We start from the raw sequence: 19,887 nt of genomic DNA, 5'->3' as shown, positions 1-19,887 counted from the left end.
GTGTTTTTTTCAGGGACGCGGTCGGACTATCTCTGCCCTCTGTCTCCAGCTGCTGGACACAGTGACAATGGCAGTGTGCAGACACACCAAGGTTATAACAATGTATGTAGTGACCAGACAGCGGTGTGCGAAGATGCACAGTCAAGTACGAGAAAGGTTTATTTTAGAGTTCCATTACATTAGTGTTTTGCAGTATGCATGTGGCCATTTAAATACATAATAAGTACATAAGTACAAGATGCTCTAAAGTGCAGCTGTTATGTGATGCAGACATTGCACATTCACACAAAGATTGTTCTCCTCATGTCAGCATGGCTTCCTCCAGGTACTCTGGCTTCCTCCCACAGTCCAGAGACATGCAGGTTAATTGGTGACTCTAAATTGTCCGTAGGTGTGAATGTGAGTGTGAATGGTTGTCTGTCTCTATGTGTCAGCCCTGTGATAGTCTGGTGACCTGTCCAGGGTGAACCCTGCCTCTCGCCCAGTGTCAGCTGGGATAGGCTCCAGCCCCCAGCGACCCCCAACAGGAGGGTTTAAGCGTTTAAGGAAAATGAATGAATAAATGAAATGAATAACCTTTTAGCTTAGGTTGTACATGTTTTAGGGATATAAAGCATTTGAAGATGACAATACACAATAAGTAAAAATACCAAAATAGGCACTGTAGGGCCATTTCTGTTGCAGAGTTCTGTTCAGTGTTCTTCTAAAACTAAACCACAATGTCTGATTCATCACACACCTGTCCCCAGCAGCCATGCTAGAAATATTGTGATTAACTCAGTTTCCTGAACAAAGAACATACAGTTTTTGTTTATCGTTCTCATTAAAAACCATACAAATCAAGCTGTGCTCGAAACAAGCTCTCTGAAAGGGTACTCCAACACCAACTATAGGCACAAATTGCATGTCTCAGGTGTACAGTAACACTAATCCACTGGGGCTGGTTGCTTTTGTGGCTTTTTATAAATCGAGCCTTTCCGATCAAGTCTGAGATGAATACATATATGTCGAATTTCTTGCTCACTGGTGATGCTGCCCGCCTTTCTGGTCGAACTGTTTGTGCCCCCTTTGAAAAGGTTGCATACACACAACATACATTTCAGGGTTGATGGGAGATGGTGTTGCAAAGTGTTTGTAAATGGGACATAAATATGAATTTGCAAGGCCTTGCCTACAAATAGTTGTGTGGGAGAGATGATGAGATTTACATGTATTTACATTTGCATGACTGTAAGAAGTACAAAAAGGCTTTGATGAGTATTATTAGGCAGGTTTCCACTCTCCACACGCTATTTAAATAGCGTACCATTTTGATCTAGTTAGAGTGGTTATATAGCAGGCACTCACACATGCACAGACCTGTAGCGAATCTGCACCTGGTTGCATCAGCTGCATGTAAATGTAAACTTGGCATAACCATAACATAGGTGTTAAAAGGTTTAGATTTGAACTACTTAAAATAGCAAGTTTGAGATGGAAATGCTCCGTGGCTGAATAGAGCCCAACAAATAGAATAGGAAAAGGCTCTCTACAACAAAAATGAAAAGAGAAAATTCAATATGTATTAAGCTAAGAGCAACTTGAAGTGGGCAATTGGTCAGTCTACAAGGACTTGATTTCAGGGCCACAGGGTTGCAGGTTCAAGTCCCAGTACGGACGAAATACAGAGTGTGGACTGATAGCTGGAGAGGTGCCAGTTTGCCTGCTGGGCACCTCTCGCTCTGACATCTCTCCATTAATGCGTGCGTATAGGCAGTGTGTGTGTGTGTGTGTGTGTGTGTGTGTGTGTGTGTGTGTGTGTTTTGGGCCTGTGTGTGTATGTGTGTGTGTGTAATCTGTAAATATAATCATATTTTCAATCAATAAATCATCATCATCTACCTCTCCCTTTTCTTCTTCTCCTTCCTCTCCTCCTCATTCTTTCTTTTGGACACCATATTTGTGTTTGTTGGATGTTGAAGAGTAAGAGCAATTCGATCTGAAGCTCATGATGTGCAACCCAATCACCAGAAAAATGTTTGCATTGTGCATTTGCAAATCATGGATACGTTACATTGTACATTATTTTGTGCCTGATATATTAAAACTTTTCATTTCTGTTGCTGTAAATCAGGGGACTGATACACAACCCACGTTAGCTTTCCTGCTTCTGCCTCCTTTTTTGTCTAGCTGACATACAAACATAAAAACATGTCTTCAGCTTGCTGAAAGAGCGACCGAAGACATTTACCTGTGAAAAGTGCACCGCTAATGTCCGTTATTAAGCAAGATAGCAAGCTAATTAGCTGGTCAGCAGCCGCACATTAGGCAGCTAAATATAAACTTACTGGCAAATGTCACAGTTGGTGCAACTGGCTCCTGGTGTTTCTTGCCATTACTTTGGACTAAAACACATCCCAAAAATGTGAGTGGAACAATGAGGTTTGGGTGTGATGGCATTTCATCTGAATCAGAGTTGAATCCAAAGACATTAACCCACCTGCCGATCTGAGTTCTCAAGAATCACTTATAAAATCTATTTAGGTTTTACTTAATATTTAATAACTAAAACTCAGTAATTTGAATGGGAATCGGCTTTTGTTGACAGAGAAGGCAAAAACTCTTCAATTTTTATTGGCAGTCAAATTAATCTTCACAACCTGTGAATAGCAATTGAAAATGAGATGAGTGGTAAAAGATATGAAATGCTGATTAAATGTGTGTCTGACACGGCAAAGTAGCAGGTAACTTATTTTGCACACCTTATCTTTCCAACTTTATCTTTTGTCGGACTCAAAAACAATCCACTCCCTCCCATGTAACAAGTAGTGCTTCTTTCTCCGACAAATGATCTTTGACAGAGTACAGGTGAGAATAGACAGATGTTTCAGTAAGAGATCCATTAACACTGGGGGTAGGGCTGGGAGATATCGCTTAAAAATAACATTGCAATATTTTTAGGCTATATCGCTATACACAATATATATCTCAATATTTTTAAATCTACTCTAAACTGTTGTAGACTGCTAAAACTTAGTTATTGAATGAATTAAAGTTACAAAAACATTAAATAAAGTAGCTACTGTCATAATTAAGTTCCATAAAGAACTGTTATATTAAAGTTAAATTAAATACTGTAATAATTAAGTTGAATAAAGTATTGTTGTAATTAAATAAATCAAACTGGGACCACTGGTGCTTTTATTCTGAAGCACCCGGCTCATCTCACCTACAGTTAGCACAAAGTGAAACTGTTTGATGTGACTGCGCTTTTAAACGTGAGGATTTATTAAATGTGAGTTAGAAACAAACTCCCAGCTCATATGTTAATAGTATTTTCAAGTTGCACTGGTGCTCCATGGTCACAAAATGTGACTAAATATTATCTATTACCATAGCACCATCAACATGCTGATTTATTCACTGTAAGCTGAAAACAGACTAACAGCTCTCCAGTCCTTGTATTTAAAATGTTTGCAAGTCACAGTGGTGCTCCGTGGTTGCAAAATGTGACTAGATAATTGCAGCCTGGAGCCCTACAGGTACAAAGATACAAAATACACTCACATTGGCATTAAACATATTAAGTTAAACTATGAGCATGGCACCATTAAACCTGATGATTTATTCACTGTGAGCTGGAAACACACAAACAGCTCTTCAGTTCATATATTGATAGTATTTGCAAGTCGCACTGGTGCTTCATGGTTGCAAAGGTAGATAAAATAGTTGCAGCTAGGAGCCCTGCAGGTACAAAGATACATGATATGCTCACACTGTTGTTACTTGCATTAAGTAGCACGGCACCATTAAATGTGATGATTTATTCACTTAAAGCTGAAAACAAACAGCACTCTAGTCCTTACTTATAAAATATTTGCAAGTCATAGTAGTGCTCCATGGTCGCAAATGCCACTTAATAGTAATATTAGTGGTCTGGAGCCCTACAGATAGGAAACACACTATCGCTCAGGAGAAAGTGATTTGGATGTGCGGAGGAGAGTGTGTGATGGATCATGTTTGTGAGACTATCTTTCATGATATAGTCATATATATCCCTCATGGAACTAGCCACAACACATTAAGTACATTCAACTCCCCCCACGCTGGAGGTTAACAGATATTATTAGACCAAACTGAAACGAAACACAAAATTGAACCATCTTGGAGCCCAACCACAGCTACAATCCCCAAAAGCTCTAGATTCGAAGTAATCAGTTCTTCACTTTATGCACAAAACTACTCATGGATTTCCATCAGCTGGTAAAGTATAACTCAGATAACTTTGTTCAGTATGAATTAATGATGCTTAATCACCGCTCTGTTCTCACAGGTACAAATAACCAACATTTGGTTTTCTTCACACAGCTCTTTGCTCAATGTACTTTCATATTCATGGCCCATCATTTACTGGTGTCACGCAGCAGCAGCACCACTGCTGTGCAGAGGAATCTTTGAATAAAGCTTTTTTTCCAGACATGTGAGTGAATAAGACTATTGAACACCCTGATGCTTCTCACAGCTGTCTCCCATACAGAAAGGCTGAAGTGTGATGTGTGAGGCTGAGGGAGATGCAGTTCCTGGCCAGAGCAGAGTTTAGACAGACAGTGAGGTTGTAGGGAGGACAGATGGGTGAGGCAGTGAGAAAACAGAGGGGTGAAGCTCCATTTGTTATTTGTCATTCACCTGCAAACTGCCTCAGGAAGGCCGCTACTTCAGGCATACAAATACTTAGACAAACAGGATTCTAACCTCGAGTGAAGACTTCTGTTTCTCAAGAGTGAGAGAGGCTTTTTTCTCAAAACTGTAAAAAAAAAAAGAAAAGAAAGAAAAAAGCTTCATCATCAAATTGGTGCGTGGCCTTCTTAAAATCACAGATGTAAGGGCTCGAGGAGAGCTGAGGCAAACAAAAGCTGTGGACATGTTGGAGATGTTCTCGGAGGCTTACAGCACAGGACAGCTTTTTTGGTCTCCCGGCCTTTGTTGTATACCAGCTGCTCTCTTCCTGAAATACAATCCCGAACAGATCATTGTCAGTGTTAAGAAAGTTATTTGTAGGCTGCTCAAGTTGTGTAAGCAAACACTTGTGATGTGAACTCCGCCATGTCTCCCCCCACCCCTTCTCTGTTACAGTAACAACATTGTCCTTGAAACGGGTGATAAGTACAGCCTGAACGAGGATGGCTCAGAATTGGTAATAAAAGATGTCAAGAAAGTGGATGAAGGAGATTACACCTGCATCGCCAAGAACAAGGCGGGAGAGAAAGCCGAGGAAGTCAGCCTGAACGTGTTCGGTGAGAGAATAACTCAATTCGCTTACGATAGCATAAAGAACGCTGTGGCTCTTTTTTCTCTCTCTGGCCTTTTCTTTCGTACTTATTGACATTTGCTGTACACTTCTCTACAGCTTTTCCAGTGGCTGGGTGCAGAGTTACACAGCGTGAAGCATACAGTTTAAAGAAAAGCGTCCCCTATTGAAAACTAATTAAGCCACCCCTTAGGACATTGAAAGATATCACACTAGAGTTACTCTTCATGAGGAAATTTGCACCAGCCTTGTGTAATCATGTGCTTGCAGCTCTATTATAGGTCAATGGGGTATGAAACCACAACTCTAATGAAGCCTGTCTGTATACTTGACTAAGACAATACTAACAATATGTAACAGCTGTCTCAAGCTGCGCTAATAAATATATTCAACAATGGATCATATGACTTTGTATCAGAAAAACTTGTGGAAGCTAGTTTTGTGTCTGATTGATTACGGTGACATACTGTATATGCATGCAACCTCCTCCATTTTACATAGTCTGATTCAGTGTACTATGTTTTATTACAAATGCAAATTCACTTACTCATCACTGCATTCTTTATGATTTGGTGGGCTGGATGTCAGGTAAAAGAGAATTTTAATCTCAATGGGACTTCCTGGTTAGATAAAGGTTAGATATATAAAATCACGTGCAAGATGTCACTTGGAAAGCACAGTAGATTATCAGATGTTGTTTTTTAGCAACCAGCTGTTACAGTTAGTTAAACTTCCAGCAGCAATTTTTCCTCAGGAATCGTTAGAGGCCAAAAGAGAGCTATAAAGAGGAGGAATTCAATCACATTCATCAGGCGGCCAGACTGGCAATTGCTCGCTAAAATATTTGCTATTTTTGTCTCTTTTCTAGTGCAACCTAAGATCACCTACCTGAATAACCAGACTGCCTCAGAGTTTGACGATCAAGTCACCCTGACCTGTGAGGCTTCGGGCGACCCCACACCCACCATCTCCTGGAGTTTCGATAACAGGGTATTGACCGAAGGAGAGCAGGTACTTCCCTTTCTTTTTAGCAAAGGTGGCCATGCCTCATGCAACAAGTACACTTATTCAAACATACATAGGATTTTGATGATCAGTGTCCTGATTGAAAACCACTCTGCGTGATTAAATAACAACAAAAGTCAAACAGACCTTTGGGAATAGAGGCACTCTACAGAGAAAGATGTGTATTGCAGTTTTGGGAAAATATATATTTAGGTAGGACATTTATTCAAAAATTTACAAATCTTATTTTGGTGTTTCATAGAACTTTATTATTTCTAAACTTTTTCTGCCCATGATGTCATGACCTGCACTATTTTTGTAGCCTGGTAAGACCGTCCTGATGACATGGGCTCAGTATTGTGTTTCACTCTCTGTATCAGTCTTGACTCACTGCCGCCCTAAACACTTTCAGTGGGTAGGAGTGCTCACCTTGACAGACAAACTCCTTCAGACAATCAGCGTAACAACACACCAGGAAACATCTTCTTCTTTACCAATGGACACAGCTGATAAATCAAGCTTTTGCCAAATCCAGTCGGCGGAATGGCAAAAACGTCTTTTGCTCAAAGAAACTCCACACGTGTACTCTTGTTCTTGTTTGACTGTTGTTATAAACTCTATTTCTGCAATAACTTCACTTATTGCTGTGTTTACTAGCATTAGAGTTAGTGCTTGTTGCTATGGAAACAGCCATTACTGTTCTGCAAGCTGTGGCCTGCCTTTTCAGCCAGTTCTCATTCCAAAGTTGTCAAATATGGCCGCTTTGTCAGTGAATTTGGCATCCAACACCGTTACCAAAAGCTACCTTTGGTCGAGGTATGATACACTGCTGTGTGGCGTTAGTTTGTAAGGTGGCCTGACAGAACCTTTCTCAGTGTTACGATACGCCACCAGTTAACTGGACACCTGGATGGCATATGTCGTGACAGTATGATACACCGCTGAACAGCATCAGCTTGAAACGCTGCCAGTATTGATGTATTATATGGAGCTAGAAAGTCCCTATGGGGTGGTGCTAGGAGAGACGGATTGATCCAACAAACCCTGGACTTTCACCCGGTAGCCCACTGTTCGCTTCCACTCTGACTGTAGAGCCAAACCATGATGTTTTTTCTCAACCCCCCAACGTGCTTCTGTTGCCTAAACCTAAACATGTGCTTTTGTTGATGTCCTGTTGTTGGTTGCGTCTGTCAGGATGTCAACAGCAGACACAGAAGTTACCTAACGCATACTATGTAGACATGAAAGTCCCCTGGCAAAACAGTGATATGTGACGACAAGATGAAAACATGTTGGCATTTTCTGTCATCTGTCAGCTACAACGCAGTCCCTAATTGGCTGCTTATGCTGTCAACTATGTGGATCCTAAATTGGCCCTGATTGGACTTTAATTCCCGGAAAGCGTTTTGAGCGGCACCGAGTCCAGACTCATACAGAGAGTGAAACAGAATGTTGAGCTTACGTCATCAGGATGGTCTCACCAGCCTACTGTTTTTGGATATTCAGTGCAATCTCTTTAGATCCTCGTAACCATTTGTATGTATGGAGACTGCATGAGGAGTTGCTCTTATTTGACAAGCCTCTAGCAAATTGTTTTTTCAGAAAATCTCCAATCCATCCCAGAGTTAACACATCCATCAATATTCACATGGATATTTCTGTGCAATTAAGTCATCGGCCCGGTGACATGGATTACTCGAATAGTCTTGAAATGACCGTCCAATCGGCTGAAACTTCTTGATGCACTTAACATACTCAAAACTTCTTATTAAATCCTGTGCTGCCACCTGACTTTCCTCTTTGTACAGTAAAGTTTGGATTCAACCATCTCACTTAACTTTTGGCAGCCTTCTCAAATACTGCTGGAATTGCATTAATGATTTTGTACATTTTCATCATAAATGCTAGAGGGCAGAGTGTGCAGATTGCCATAAAACCAATTTCCAGGCAGTACCATGGCATGATATTCCCCAGCGTTGTTGAGAGTATATGTAGCCCCTCTACCTAGCTCCCTATTAATCATTAGCATTTAAAAGGGAATATTTTTGTGAAATTAGTATGAAAAGTGCTCATTGGAAATTCACAGAAAATAAAGTGAGATTGAGTTTGAGGAAGAGAAAATGATTTCAGTGAAATGAGCTTAATTATTGCTGTGTTGAAAGCCAGAAGCTCTCAGTCGCTCCCTCTATCTCAAAATCAGATTGTTTTGAGCTCAGTTATGCTTCCCTGGCAAACTGCTGTGATAATCCACTTTGCAAATGAGTGGGCACTTTTTTTCAGGATGAACATGATATAAGAGTAAAGAAGTCTCTGCACAAAAAAAAATTCACATAGGGGTTATGCATTTTTGTCATGCTTTGGTGTGTATCCACGTTTTTCTCTTCATGTCCTTCAGGAGCACTGGAGATAACGCTGGATTTAAGCTTTGGCTATAGAACATAGTAGAAGGCTTCTTAAGACGTATGAGCTATGAATACCATCCTTGTGCATTTTCCCCATTACAGTGGTCACAGCTGTTGGCAGTCGCCAGACTGGAGAGAGAATCTCATCCCAAGTCTATTGTTATGCTCTTATCAGCTCATTAAAATGGTATAATTTTGAGAAATCCATCTTAACGGTCTTTTCTGACAACATGCATCATGTGAGCAGTAGACGGATTAGTCACTTCAGAGGGGTAATTTTCTGCTGTGAATGCAGCAAACAGTATTAAGATAATTACCTTTCTGCCTCTAGCAGGTTGGTGGATTCAGGAGGAACACTTCATACGCTGGTTAGTGCGTCAGCTCGCATTAGATACTGCAAAAATAATAGTACAGCTTAATATTCTGATAAAAAGTGGAAGCTGGGCACTGTGTATTCCCTGTGCAGAAGTCAGCTGGGATATGGACTGGTGCTTGGTCTTGGAAAGTTTGCTATCGGGTTGCAAAGAAATGATGTGTTTGGCAAAAAAAAAAAAAAAAAGCTGAATAATAACAACAATAATAATAAAACTTTATTGGCTGTTTTTGAAGTAATACCCTCCAATATGGGTCAGTCTGTGCTGCATTTTGAATCACTTCCTGTCACGCCCAAAATACAAATGTTTAAGTAGGCCACTGTGCACAACACAACCAGTCCGTCATCACCTTTCTGCATTCAGCAGTACATGAAATCTCTGTGAAACCGCTACCTGAGTGTGCCTGAAAGGTCTGTATGTGTGTTTTGATGTAGTATAGTAACATTATGAAATACAAAGCAAACGAAGTTTAAGTCTGGCAATTAGTTTTGTTTTTTCATGCTCACCACTCTGTCTCTGTAGTGCACTCTCTCACAAGAAAAGTGTCAATAAAAAAGTAGTTAGATGGAACCTCTCGCCTTACATTGCTAAACACAGTTGTTGTATACAGTATCTGCATGCAAGAATAGGTGTTCTATTCCTGGAGACACACACAGTAAATGTAGTGAAAGCACCTGTACTGTTTTGTCCCAAAGGACATAACCGTTGCACAATATTTAGGCCATACTGGCCTACTTTACTTTACAGCGCTGTCCAGCTGTATTCAGCCGGGTGCTGTGTGATGAATTATGTAACATCAAATGCAGCACTGTGAGATGAACTGCTCCACCTTGGTATAACAACCTCAAACTAAAAAGACTATGGTTGAGACATTTTGTAGCATCTTTTCTCGTGGTAGTGTTAAAATCAATACTGATGAAAAAGGCTGATATTTTCTTTATTTTTCTTATTGTCAGCAAATCCCATGAATACATCAAAAGATATATTTTAAAGGTCAAGAAAGCTGCCATGTTTAAGGTATACTATGCAGGATTTTCCTTAAAAAAAACAAAACATGAATGGACTCGTACGGATGTAATCCCTCTCAGTTATGGTGGATGGGTCCAAAAAACCCTGGACTCTTACCCAGGAGCCTGGTGTTTGCTTCCCATGTGAATGTAGAGCCAAACCATCATGTTTCTTTGGAAACCTAACTATGTGCTTTTGTTTGGCGTCCCAAAATGTCAACAGCAGACACAGAAGGAAACCCAACGTGTAAAGCCCCGCTTCTACCAAGCAGTACGGTTCAGTTTGGTACGCATTTTTTCTGGTGGAGCTGTGAACCCTGCAGTCTGATTGGTCAGTAGAGGACGGTCACTCTGCTCAGGGCTGAGTTGTGTCTGGTTTTGAGGCTCATGTAACCACTGTTCATACAGTGGAGAGTTTTATTAGTAAACTGTAACTATAAAATGAAAGGATGTTTTGCTGCCTCTCACAGCAGCTGGAGTCTGAGCAAAAATAACTTCATTCACTGGGCCGACTGCCAGCAACTTTTAAGGTGGAATGAGTTGATGACGTGAATCCATCAGCACACCTTACATTTCACTGTGACAACTTTGACCATCACTTTTGTTTTTATATGACAAACACTTTTAGTAATGAGTGGATCTTTAAGTGTTATAAAATATGAATTAATTTTTGATTATGTGAACTGTACATATTCTAATCCTCACATGGAGGAAAAAAAAAGCATCGTTCCTGTGGGCCTCGGCAACACTAAACCCCTGAGCTTGTCTGAGAATGACTAAATGCACAAAGCTGCTATTTTTTAAATATCCCATCAAGAGAGACTCTCACTGCAGCCTGTTCTATTTTGTTCTGAAAATGTCGGCATGCAGCCTCATTCCCTGGACGGTAATGAGTGACAACAACCCCGCCCACATTTAGGAGTACTGTTTGCAGTGGAAACACTTAATGGACCTAGGGTCTAGGTACCATGTCTGAAGGGTTACTATTGGTTCCAAAGTTACCATACCAAAAGTGTTTGGTGGAAACGGGGCTTAATATGTAGACGTGAAAATCAGTTGACAAAGCAGTGATATGTGATGACTTTGGATGAGAACATGTTGGGTAAGTGCTTCATAAAAAGGTAGGGACCAGGTGCCAGACCGTAAGCAGCACGTCCAACACATCCAAGAGACACAATGCCAAAAAAATGCAAATGTAGCGAGGCGAAACGCCAAACTAGAGTAAATCTGAGTCCAGCTTTTACTTTCACTTTTGCTGACAAGCGTGTTTGCAAACAGTAACTGACAATCCTGCATAGTATACAATATAAGATATAAGAGTCATTCTACAGTCCACCCATTCGCCTGGGAGCTAATAAGACGTTTCCCAAGATGCAGTGGTGTTGTGTCACAATCTGTGTTTCTCCTTTGTTTAATGTTGTTTCATTTCTATTTGGCTTGACTAAAGGGGATACACTTAATTGAAGTAATTCAGTTTTACTTTTACTCCTCCACCATCTGCTATAACCAGAGCCTTTTGAAAAGTTTAGCTCTTTTTGCTTTTAGATTCCTTTTGGGAGCGATAGTGTCATTTATGTGTTCCGTGCCAATAACTAATTATGCAGATTTCCACCAGATTCTGTGGATGAGAGGAGTAGCAGTGGTTGTCAGTCATTTATCATCTGGGACAGTCGCATTCCAAAAACACCAAAAATATTTTAATACTCTGGCCTCGGTTTACCATTTTATTTACTGGGCTGACATGTTTCATTTAACAAGCCTTCATCAAAGGCTCAGATGAGACTCTATAAATTCAATCCAGAATCTTCCCAGTATCATGAATGGGCTGCTATTTTTGACTCTGCCTTCGATGCAGTCAAGCCAAGACGTTTAAAATCTTGCCCAAGGGAGTGACAGATTTCAATTTGGCACATTCACACCATAACAGGCCTTAAAACTACTTTGCTCTGCAAAACATCTTGGATTTATTGTTTTAAATTAACAATAACATATAAAAGCATCTGAAACAGCAGAAGCATTTCAACTTCAAGCTGAATTAGTCATCGAAGCACATTAGTCACTGTGAAATTACTCCAATGAATTGAATGCAAAAAAGTGCACAAAACAGCAGTGAACCAGGATGGATGAAATCAGGGATTTCCAGAATATGGAGGCATTTCTTCCACCTGACTGTGTAGTGCAGCGTATCCCAGCCTCAGAGCTGGTTGTTGTGCCAAAAGTTGAAATGCTTGCAAAAAGTGTTTCTGCTGGTGGCAAGTCTCCACCTCGGGTTGATGCCAGAAAAAAGGAAACATAATAGCATTTCCACGGTAAACATTTCACAGATTACAAAGAATGACAGAGTGTCAGAAGTGTGCCAAAGGTATCTTGGCTACACTAGATTCAATCTCTGAATACATTTATGCTTTTGATTTAAATCAGTTGTGACTTTTGTTCTACTGTAGCTCCTTCCATTTTTATCAGACTTACAATTGGAAAGGTTCTATGAGTAATAGTGTTATCAGATTATCAGAGGAGAATTTGTAAATTTGATTCGGCTAAGGTGTCCCCAGTTTTTCCTATTAACTGTGCCATTTATCACTGCCAATCAGTGGAAGCATTCACACAGCACAGTGCATTCACAGCTGTTTTGCGAGTTACTGAATCTTATCTTCCACCTGCAAGACAGGACTTGCCCGTTCCCACTCACAGTTGTCACAGAGTATCTTCCTCCATTCACAGGCTGTCATCATCCCTCCCCTTCCTATCTATCACTGTCAGATCAATTTTGATTTAATGCTGCTATAATCAGAAAATCACGCTGATCATTTGGTAATAGCTGTCACTAATTCTCAATGGATCGTCTTTCATCATTGGTCCATCTTCGGGTTTTCCACGCTCTGTCTTCCATCCACGTTCTAGTTCTACATCATACCAGCGAGACGGCAACAGCGCAGACTTATTCACAATGATGTGAAATGACAGAACAGTCATTTTACTGGCTGCTACTTTCTCTTTTGAACTTTGCTGTTTTGTAAAATTTCTCCAGATTTTATCATTGTATCATCTCTTAAGAAGGGATTTCAGTGCGATTGTGCGTCTGAGGTTCTTTGCATGTTGGTACATATGTTTTTCTTTTACACCATGAGAGAAGAATTATCAGTACTTGTTATTAACGGGGATAAGTGGTGCATGCCAGTGTTCTATACATAAAGGAACGAGTTAATCAAAACACAGAATGCCATGATGAGAAAGCCACTGATTAGAAAAACAAAGTCCCTAGATACCGGTAATGGCTCACTCATAATTAGTTTCACTGCCCTGTTTTCCTTAGTGTGTCTCCAAACTCACTCTTATTACAGTACATTGATTAATAACCAACTGAGAAGCCCCCATGCTGCTTTAGGAAAATCCAGTTTGGCATTTTGAGCAGTTTTGTAAATCCCCTGCCTGCATTAGACTGCCAAGCAGAAATCCTGACACACCATAACAATCCTTTTCAGTGTAAGAAAACCTTGAACTTAATGATGTCTGGTTTTAAAGGTCAGGTGTGGAAGATTTAGGGGGATTTAGTGGCATCTAGTGGTGAGGTTTGTGGAATCAGCTGAAATTTCTCATGGTTAGAATTCCCTTAGTGTTCATTGTTCAGGAGGTTTTTACCGCAAGCCGAATTATCCACAGAGGTCTCATCCTCTCCAAAACAAACAGACCCGGTGATTGAAATTAGTAAAAACACTGAATAAAGCAGTTTCAAGTTACAAATCTGTGTTTTTCCAATGCTGTTTGGCTAGTTGCAGACAGCCCACTTGTGCAGCACCTGCAAATGTGTGCTTACCTATTTGCTCCAATAACTTAACGTGTGCTCACCTTATTTCTGATCCAGATGTTCAGGACGTTTTTACCGAGAACTGAATTATCCACAAAGGTCTTCTCCTCTTCAAAACAAATGGACCAGGTGATTGAAACTGGTAAAAACACTGAATAAAGCAGTTTCACAATATAAATCGGTGATTCTCCGAGGCTGTTGGCATTTCGTAAACGGGTTGCTAGCATAGCACCTGCTAATATGTGCTCACTTTTTTTCTCTTTCTAAAATCAAGATGTTTTAGTGTTTGTTTGTTTTTACCGAGAGCTGAATTATCCGCAGAAGTTCCCTCCTCTCCAAAACAAATGGACCAGGGGTCTCATTTATAAACATTGTGTACGCACAAAACAAGGCCTGAAAGTGGTGTACGCCATTTTTGGCTTTAGTCTGTACGTGCATTTCTAATATGGATCCTACGCTACGTTTTTTAAATGAGACCCCAGGACTCTCATTTATCTAACAATGTGTAGGATCCATGCTAAAAATGTACGTATGGACAAAAACTACAGATGGCATGCGCCAAAAAAATGTGACAGTTTCTACAATCAGGCTTCCACCTCACCATCTACATCGCCAATTTCCCGTCTACAAAATGTTCGTAAGCGTGGGTCAAAATTTCTCCCATCAAGTCTGTTTTTATAGATCACAAATTTTGTGTGGGAAGAGGCGTACGCCTCTGTCAGCCCTCGTTTTGTGCTTACGTGGTAGGGGTGAGTCTGTGTACATGTGACATAAACGGTTATGAAAAATTAGGACAGGAAAAACGTTTTTTTTTTTTTTTGTTTTGGGAGGGGGTGATACTAATTGTTGACTAACTGTGATAGACTGTGAATATGACAAGGAATGGTGTGAGGCCGGGTCTGGCAATAGGTCAGTAGCCTACATGCTCCGTTCAATTGAAACAGCGCATTCGTTAAAGGGGTTGCTCACCAGTGGGCTACAATGAGTACCAGGCCATCAAATAACAGCATCCGCGGTGAGAGAACACGGAATTGTTTGCACTTTTACGCACGGGTCCGTGGTGAAGTGGCACACATGACTCGTGCTACGGACAGGACGGTCAGGTAATACATCTGGCTACATCTTTCCCACCATGGATGCTGTGATTTGATGGCCCGGTACTCGATGTAGCCCACTCTTATAAGACCCACTAATAATAATAATAATAATAATAATAATAATAAGTTACTGTGGACCTATATGCCATGCCACGGTAATAAAATTACCAGAGGAGTTTGCTGAAAGGGTCCATGTCATTGGTCCGACAGCCCATTGATATGAATCGGAACAATGGGCTGTCGGACCAATGGGCAGTTCCCCGCTGAAAAACAGGTAATGTCCGCCTGAATTACTGGCGTGCGTCCCTGGTCAAAATCGCTGACATGCATGGGAAACATGGCTTCTACAGGCTCGCCATAGCTTACTGTCAGGAATCAGGGACCAGAATTTGGGATGGTGGACCATCGGAATGGCGATATTTTGGTGTGGCGGCCTGTAACCATTGGTTAAATGGCCCGTTCGGTTGGTATTCGGATAACTGGGGCTTTACTGGTATAACGCAATAGCACCACCCAGCGGTGAAACCCGTGTACATGTTTACACAAAAAAAAACGACCCACTCTAAACGTTTAGAGATTTTTGTACACAAACTCACCCCTAGTACGTGGTGTTAAGAAATCCGACCCCAGGTGATTAAAACTAGTAAAAAAAAATCCTGAATAAAGCAGTGTCACGTCAAAATATAAGTGTTTTTCCGACGCTTTTGTTGCGGAGGGGCTGCCAACCACTGTAGCCGAGATGAAAACGCAGATGGACCTGTCTAGAGCCAGTACTTGGTTTGTCTGTTCTGGTGGTGTAACACGCTCTTGATCATTTTACACGGCCATAGACAAGAACCTGCTCCCTATGTAGATATAAACAGCTCATTCTTGACCTTTAATATTGCGAGTGCTTTATTTTGAATATTTTAATAAAGCAGTATAATCTGTTTATGACAGAGTTAATTATAGTTGTAATAAATACAGCTTGGTAGAAAAATCATTCAGTCGCATCCAGTGTGAAAGTAATTCCCTGTAATCCTGATCAATGTTCTTGCTAATTGTGTATACATTCTTGTTTTTTCCGAGAACAATGCCATTATGTATATGTTTAAACCCCTCAGCCATAAATCACTTTATAAAGCATGTTGCTGTGTTGTAGACGTTAAAACGTGTTATCCCACCTTTTAGGCATGCATTGGTTTCCATTTGTTTCACTAGAGTATGAAAATCAGTGCACATGCTGGAAACTTGAGTTGGGTAATCTATCACAGTAAGCATTATGTCGGCATTAGTTTTGATCAAAGCTACATTACTGTTGCATGGTAGACTTATTTTAGCATAAACAATACGATACCAGAGCAGACACAAAGTTCACCATGATGGATTACCTAACTTAGCTAGCAATTTCAGAGTCACTGCGAGTTGATACCCCTACCATTTGAAAATGGATGTAAATCAGAAAACTACCTGGAGGGTAAAAAAAACGCACTCTGGTGTGTCTTGGGAAAGGATTGTCAGCAATGTGTTGGTAGGCAATGAGGTAAAACATTCAAAATCACAGCTATGGTCCTTCAAACATGAAATCATTGCACATGTCCTGCAGGTACATCCAGTCTGCTTTGTGTGGATCCTTTATAAAAGCTTACACTGCTCCATTGTGTCGCTGTTTGTCTTTGCTCCCTCTGTGTTTGTCCCTTCTAGGCTTCTTGGACGCGACCAGACAAATATGAGGTATGGCTACTTAATATGGTAGCCTGAGTCTAGTTGTAATAGCCCAGACTTACACAGTAGACCACCCTTCTTTACTGCAGAGCAGAAGTGTCATTCAGCCCACGCTCGGTACATTTAACTGTGCACTAAATATGTAGACCATTAGACGTAGTACAGTACATTTAATCCACTTAGTTCCAGTACACATTTAGACTTGCCCTATTTACTTGTCCCTGTTTGTCGACAAATTTCATCTCAAGACGCAGAGACAGTCACAGTAGATGTTGACCGTATAGCATGCTGCTATTTCCTGCTGCATGGTCTGCTTAGTTCTCAGACTTTCCCTGATTCAGGGATTCCTGTGCTGGGTTGTTGGCAGGGCAGCAGCTCCGCAGCCTCACATAGAAAACACTGTCTGCTCTGCTGAGGGCCAGCCATGACGCTAACTCACCAAGCTATACTAAATCTTAACAGAGTGGTTTTAAATGGTGTAGCCTGCTGTCATATTCCAGGAGTCTGCATGTTTTTACTTCACACACTGCAGCAGCTGAACCCTTGAGACAGAAGGGGAGCCAAATCACCTGGGGCCTCATTTATACTGTAGTCTTACTGGGTCAGTTCATCCAGATTACCAAAAAATAAACAGGTTTTCTCACCTATTCCTTGTGGTGTCGAGCCATGCAGATAGTTTTGGGGGGTTTTGACATATCTGTCTCTCAAATTTCTCTTTTCACTCCCATACAATGGAAGCGAGTAGTATTCATTTCATGGCATGCGCATTTGAGATGGAGACAGTGCAGGGCTTAGGTGCATCCCCTAGAAAACTAGTAACATAAATTTTTAAGAGTCAACTCTAAGCATGCCATGGGAACCAATGTATTTAATTATAAACCCGAACCCACTACTATTCACGAGCTCCCCGCTGTAGTGTTGGATTAAAAGGAAACATGCAAACTCTTAGCCCTCCACAAAGATAAAACAACCATCCTTAGATAGAACTGACACAACATAACAAGCTAACTTCACTCACTGCCACGCACATGATGCTGAAAGGAATTCATTTACCTTACTAAGCTCCACTGTGAAAATACTCAATGAACTCCATGAACCAGTGTTACCCTCAATAAAAAAGCACATGATAAATGAACTTGAGCAGCTCAGAATTCCGGGCTGTGTGCAAGAGCTCTGCCGACACTGCCGGGGTGTCTCTGCACACTCCCAGAGGTCTGACAACTGGATTCTTTTAAAATCATGCAATTCGCCTCTCACTGAGTTATATAATTTCACCAGCCAGTGACATAATTCAGTGCTTGGATTGCTACTTTCCTATTTTTGTCAAGTTTATTTCAATGATCTGATCACATGAGTGTGTTTGACACATTGCAACATTGGGCCACATTTTTGGAACATAACCTGGATTTCAGGATGTCTGATTTAAAGGGACAGTTCACCCCAAAATTAAAAAAAAAACAAAACATATTTTTCCTCTCACCTTTAGTGCTGTTTATCAGTACAGATTGTTTTGGAGTGGATTGCCTAGGGTTGAAGATGTCGGCCGTAGACATGTCTGCCTTCTCTCCAATATAATGGAAGTAGATGGCATTCGGATTGTGGTGCTCAAAGCACTAAAAAATGACATTTAAAAAGCTCAACAGCAAAGTCTCTCTCCAGAAATCATGACCCCTGCACTCAAGATAATACACAGACTGTGTAATGAGCAGTTTCATGTAGGAACTATGTTCTCTCTACTGAACTACACCAGCTGACCAAATCCCCACGCAGAAGGAAGCGTGCATCTACTAATGGACCAGAAGTTAAGGCTCATTTATTTTCCTTTTACATACAAAAATACCAACCACTCTGAAGTCATTGAAAGCCGGCACTTGGTCAGTGACTTTCGGCATCAGACACCGGCGAATAAAGCTGTCCTTTAACACAGGCATGATCCACAGTTGGTCAGAGTAATTGTTTTACGGTACACGGGGACGTCCGGGGGAAACATGGCAGGACAACAACGACAGTTCAGACAGCTGAGGTCCGAGTTGGGCGGGCAGGAGGGATGGATGGGTTCAAAAACCATCAACTTTCTCCTGGGAGGCCGGTGTTCGCTTCCCATAATTATAATGATAATAATAATTCCCATTTTTTCCTTAACCTAACCACGTGTGTGTGTTGACTAAACATAATCATGTACTGGCGTAGTGCTTTTATTTTGAAAGAGACTGCATGCAAACTGTACATTTCCTGGGCAAAGGGAAGTGTATTTTAAACAGACAATGCATGTAGCAGACAGAACTTAGCACAGCAGAACGCACCCAGGGTACTTTGCACATTGTATGTCGACATGGAAAGTTCATGACCAAACGTCAATACCTGACGTCACTGTCCTCATACTTCCTTTATGATGACGTAGATACAGTCAATAGATGGCACCAGAAGGCAAAGTCAAGTTTCAAACAGCAATCAAGGTGACAGTGGAGGAGGTCGTAATATTGTATCTTCAAACTGGCGGCATTGTTGTATCACCAATTCCGTTCCGTTACGCTATTATTTAGATTTCTCCGTCATCTCTTATGGTCGTATCTGGCTTGAATGACACTACACTGCCTCCATGATCTCCGGTGGTATTGCTGCTGCAAAATTTTATTTGTGAGAAGCTCATTCTTGTGGTAGTGCAAGATATAAACATTATTGGCGTCCTCCTCAGCTGGAAATGTAGCATTAGCTAGCTCAGTTGTGCTAGGTGAGCTAGCTGTAGACGCACATTTCCTTTTGCACAGTCATACAGTTGGCAGGTGTAGTTTGGTAGAAAGAAAATAGTTGCTACATGAACCTGCCCACAACAAGTTTCGTGGATTATCTTGAGTAACCGGGTCATGATTTCTTGAAAGAGACGTTGATGTTGAGTTTTTTAAATGTATTTATTTGGCACTTTGAGCACCACAAGCCGAATGCCATCCTTTTTCATTATATTCAAGAGAAATCTCTATGGCTGATATCTCCAACACTTGGCAACTCCCACTAACACAATCAAGATCGATAAATAGCACCACAGGTTAGAGATATGTACAAATAAAAAAATGAAAATATGTACTTTCATCTTGGAGTGAAGTGTGCCTTAAAGGCTCTGCAGACCACAGCTGTACTGTATGTAGTATTATGTAATGGTCTTGTTATGTTGTGAGTTGTTTTGTAGTTTACTTCTTTGATTACAGTAG

The 19,887-nt window shown here is 40.9% G+C and overlaps 1 protein-coding gene across 14 annotated transcripts in view; it reads left to right on the top strand.

Annotated features, from left to right (window-relative positions):
• The window catches only part of ncam1a (neural cell adhesion molecule 1a), a 412,400-nt gene that overhangs the window by 285,374 nt on the left and 107,139 nt on the right, over nt 1–19,887 (top strand). For 8 of the 14 annotated variants that reach the window (XM_078172294.1, XM_078172293.1, XM_033644608.2 and 5 more), the window contains exons 7-9: nt 5,113–5,273; nt 6,156–6,298; nt 16,661–16,690. In XM_078172294.1, the coding sequence (XP_078028420.1) occupies nt 5,113–5,273; nt 6,156–6,298; nt 16,661–16,690 (334 nt within the window). The remainder of the gene's footprint in view (nt 1–5,112; nt 5,274–6,155; nt 6,299–16,660; nt 16,691–19,887) is intronic. The other 6 variants (XM_033644659.2, XM_078172300.1, XM_078172292.1 and 3 more) reach the window with 1 other exon arrangement.

The sequence above is a fragment of the Epinephelus lanceolatus genome, chromosome 11 (assembly GCF_041903045.1).
Source record: "Epinephelus lanceolatus isolate andai-2023 chromosome 11, ASM4190304v1, whole genome shotgun sequence".
NCBI lineage: Eukaryota > Metazoa > Chordata > Actinopteri > Perciformes > Serranidae > Epinephelus > Epinephelus lanceolatus.
This window is presented reverse-complemented; position numbering and strand designations above follow the sequence as displayed.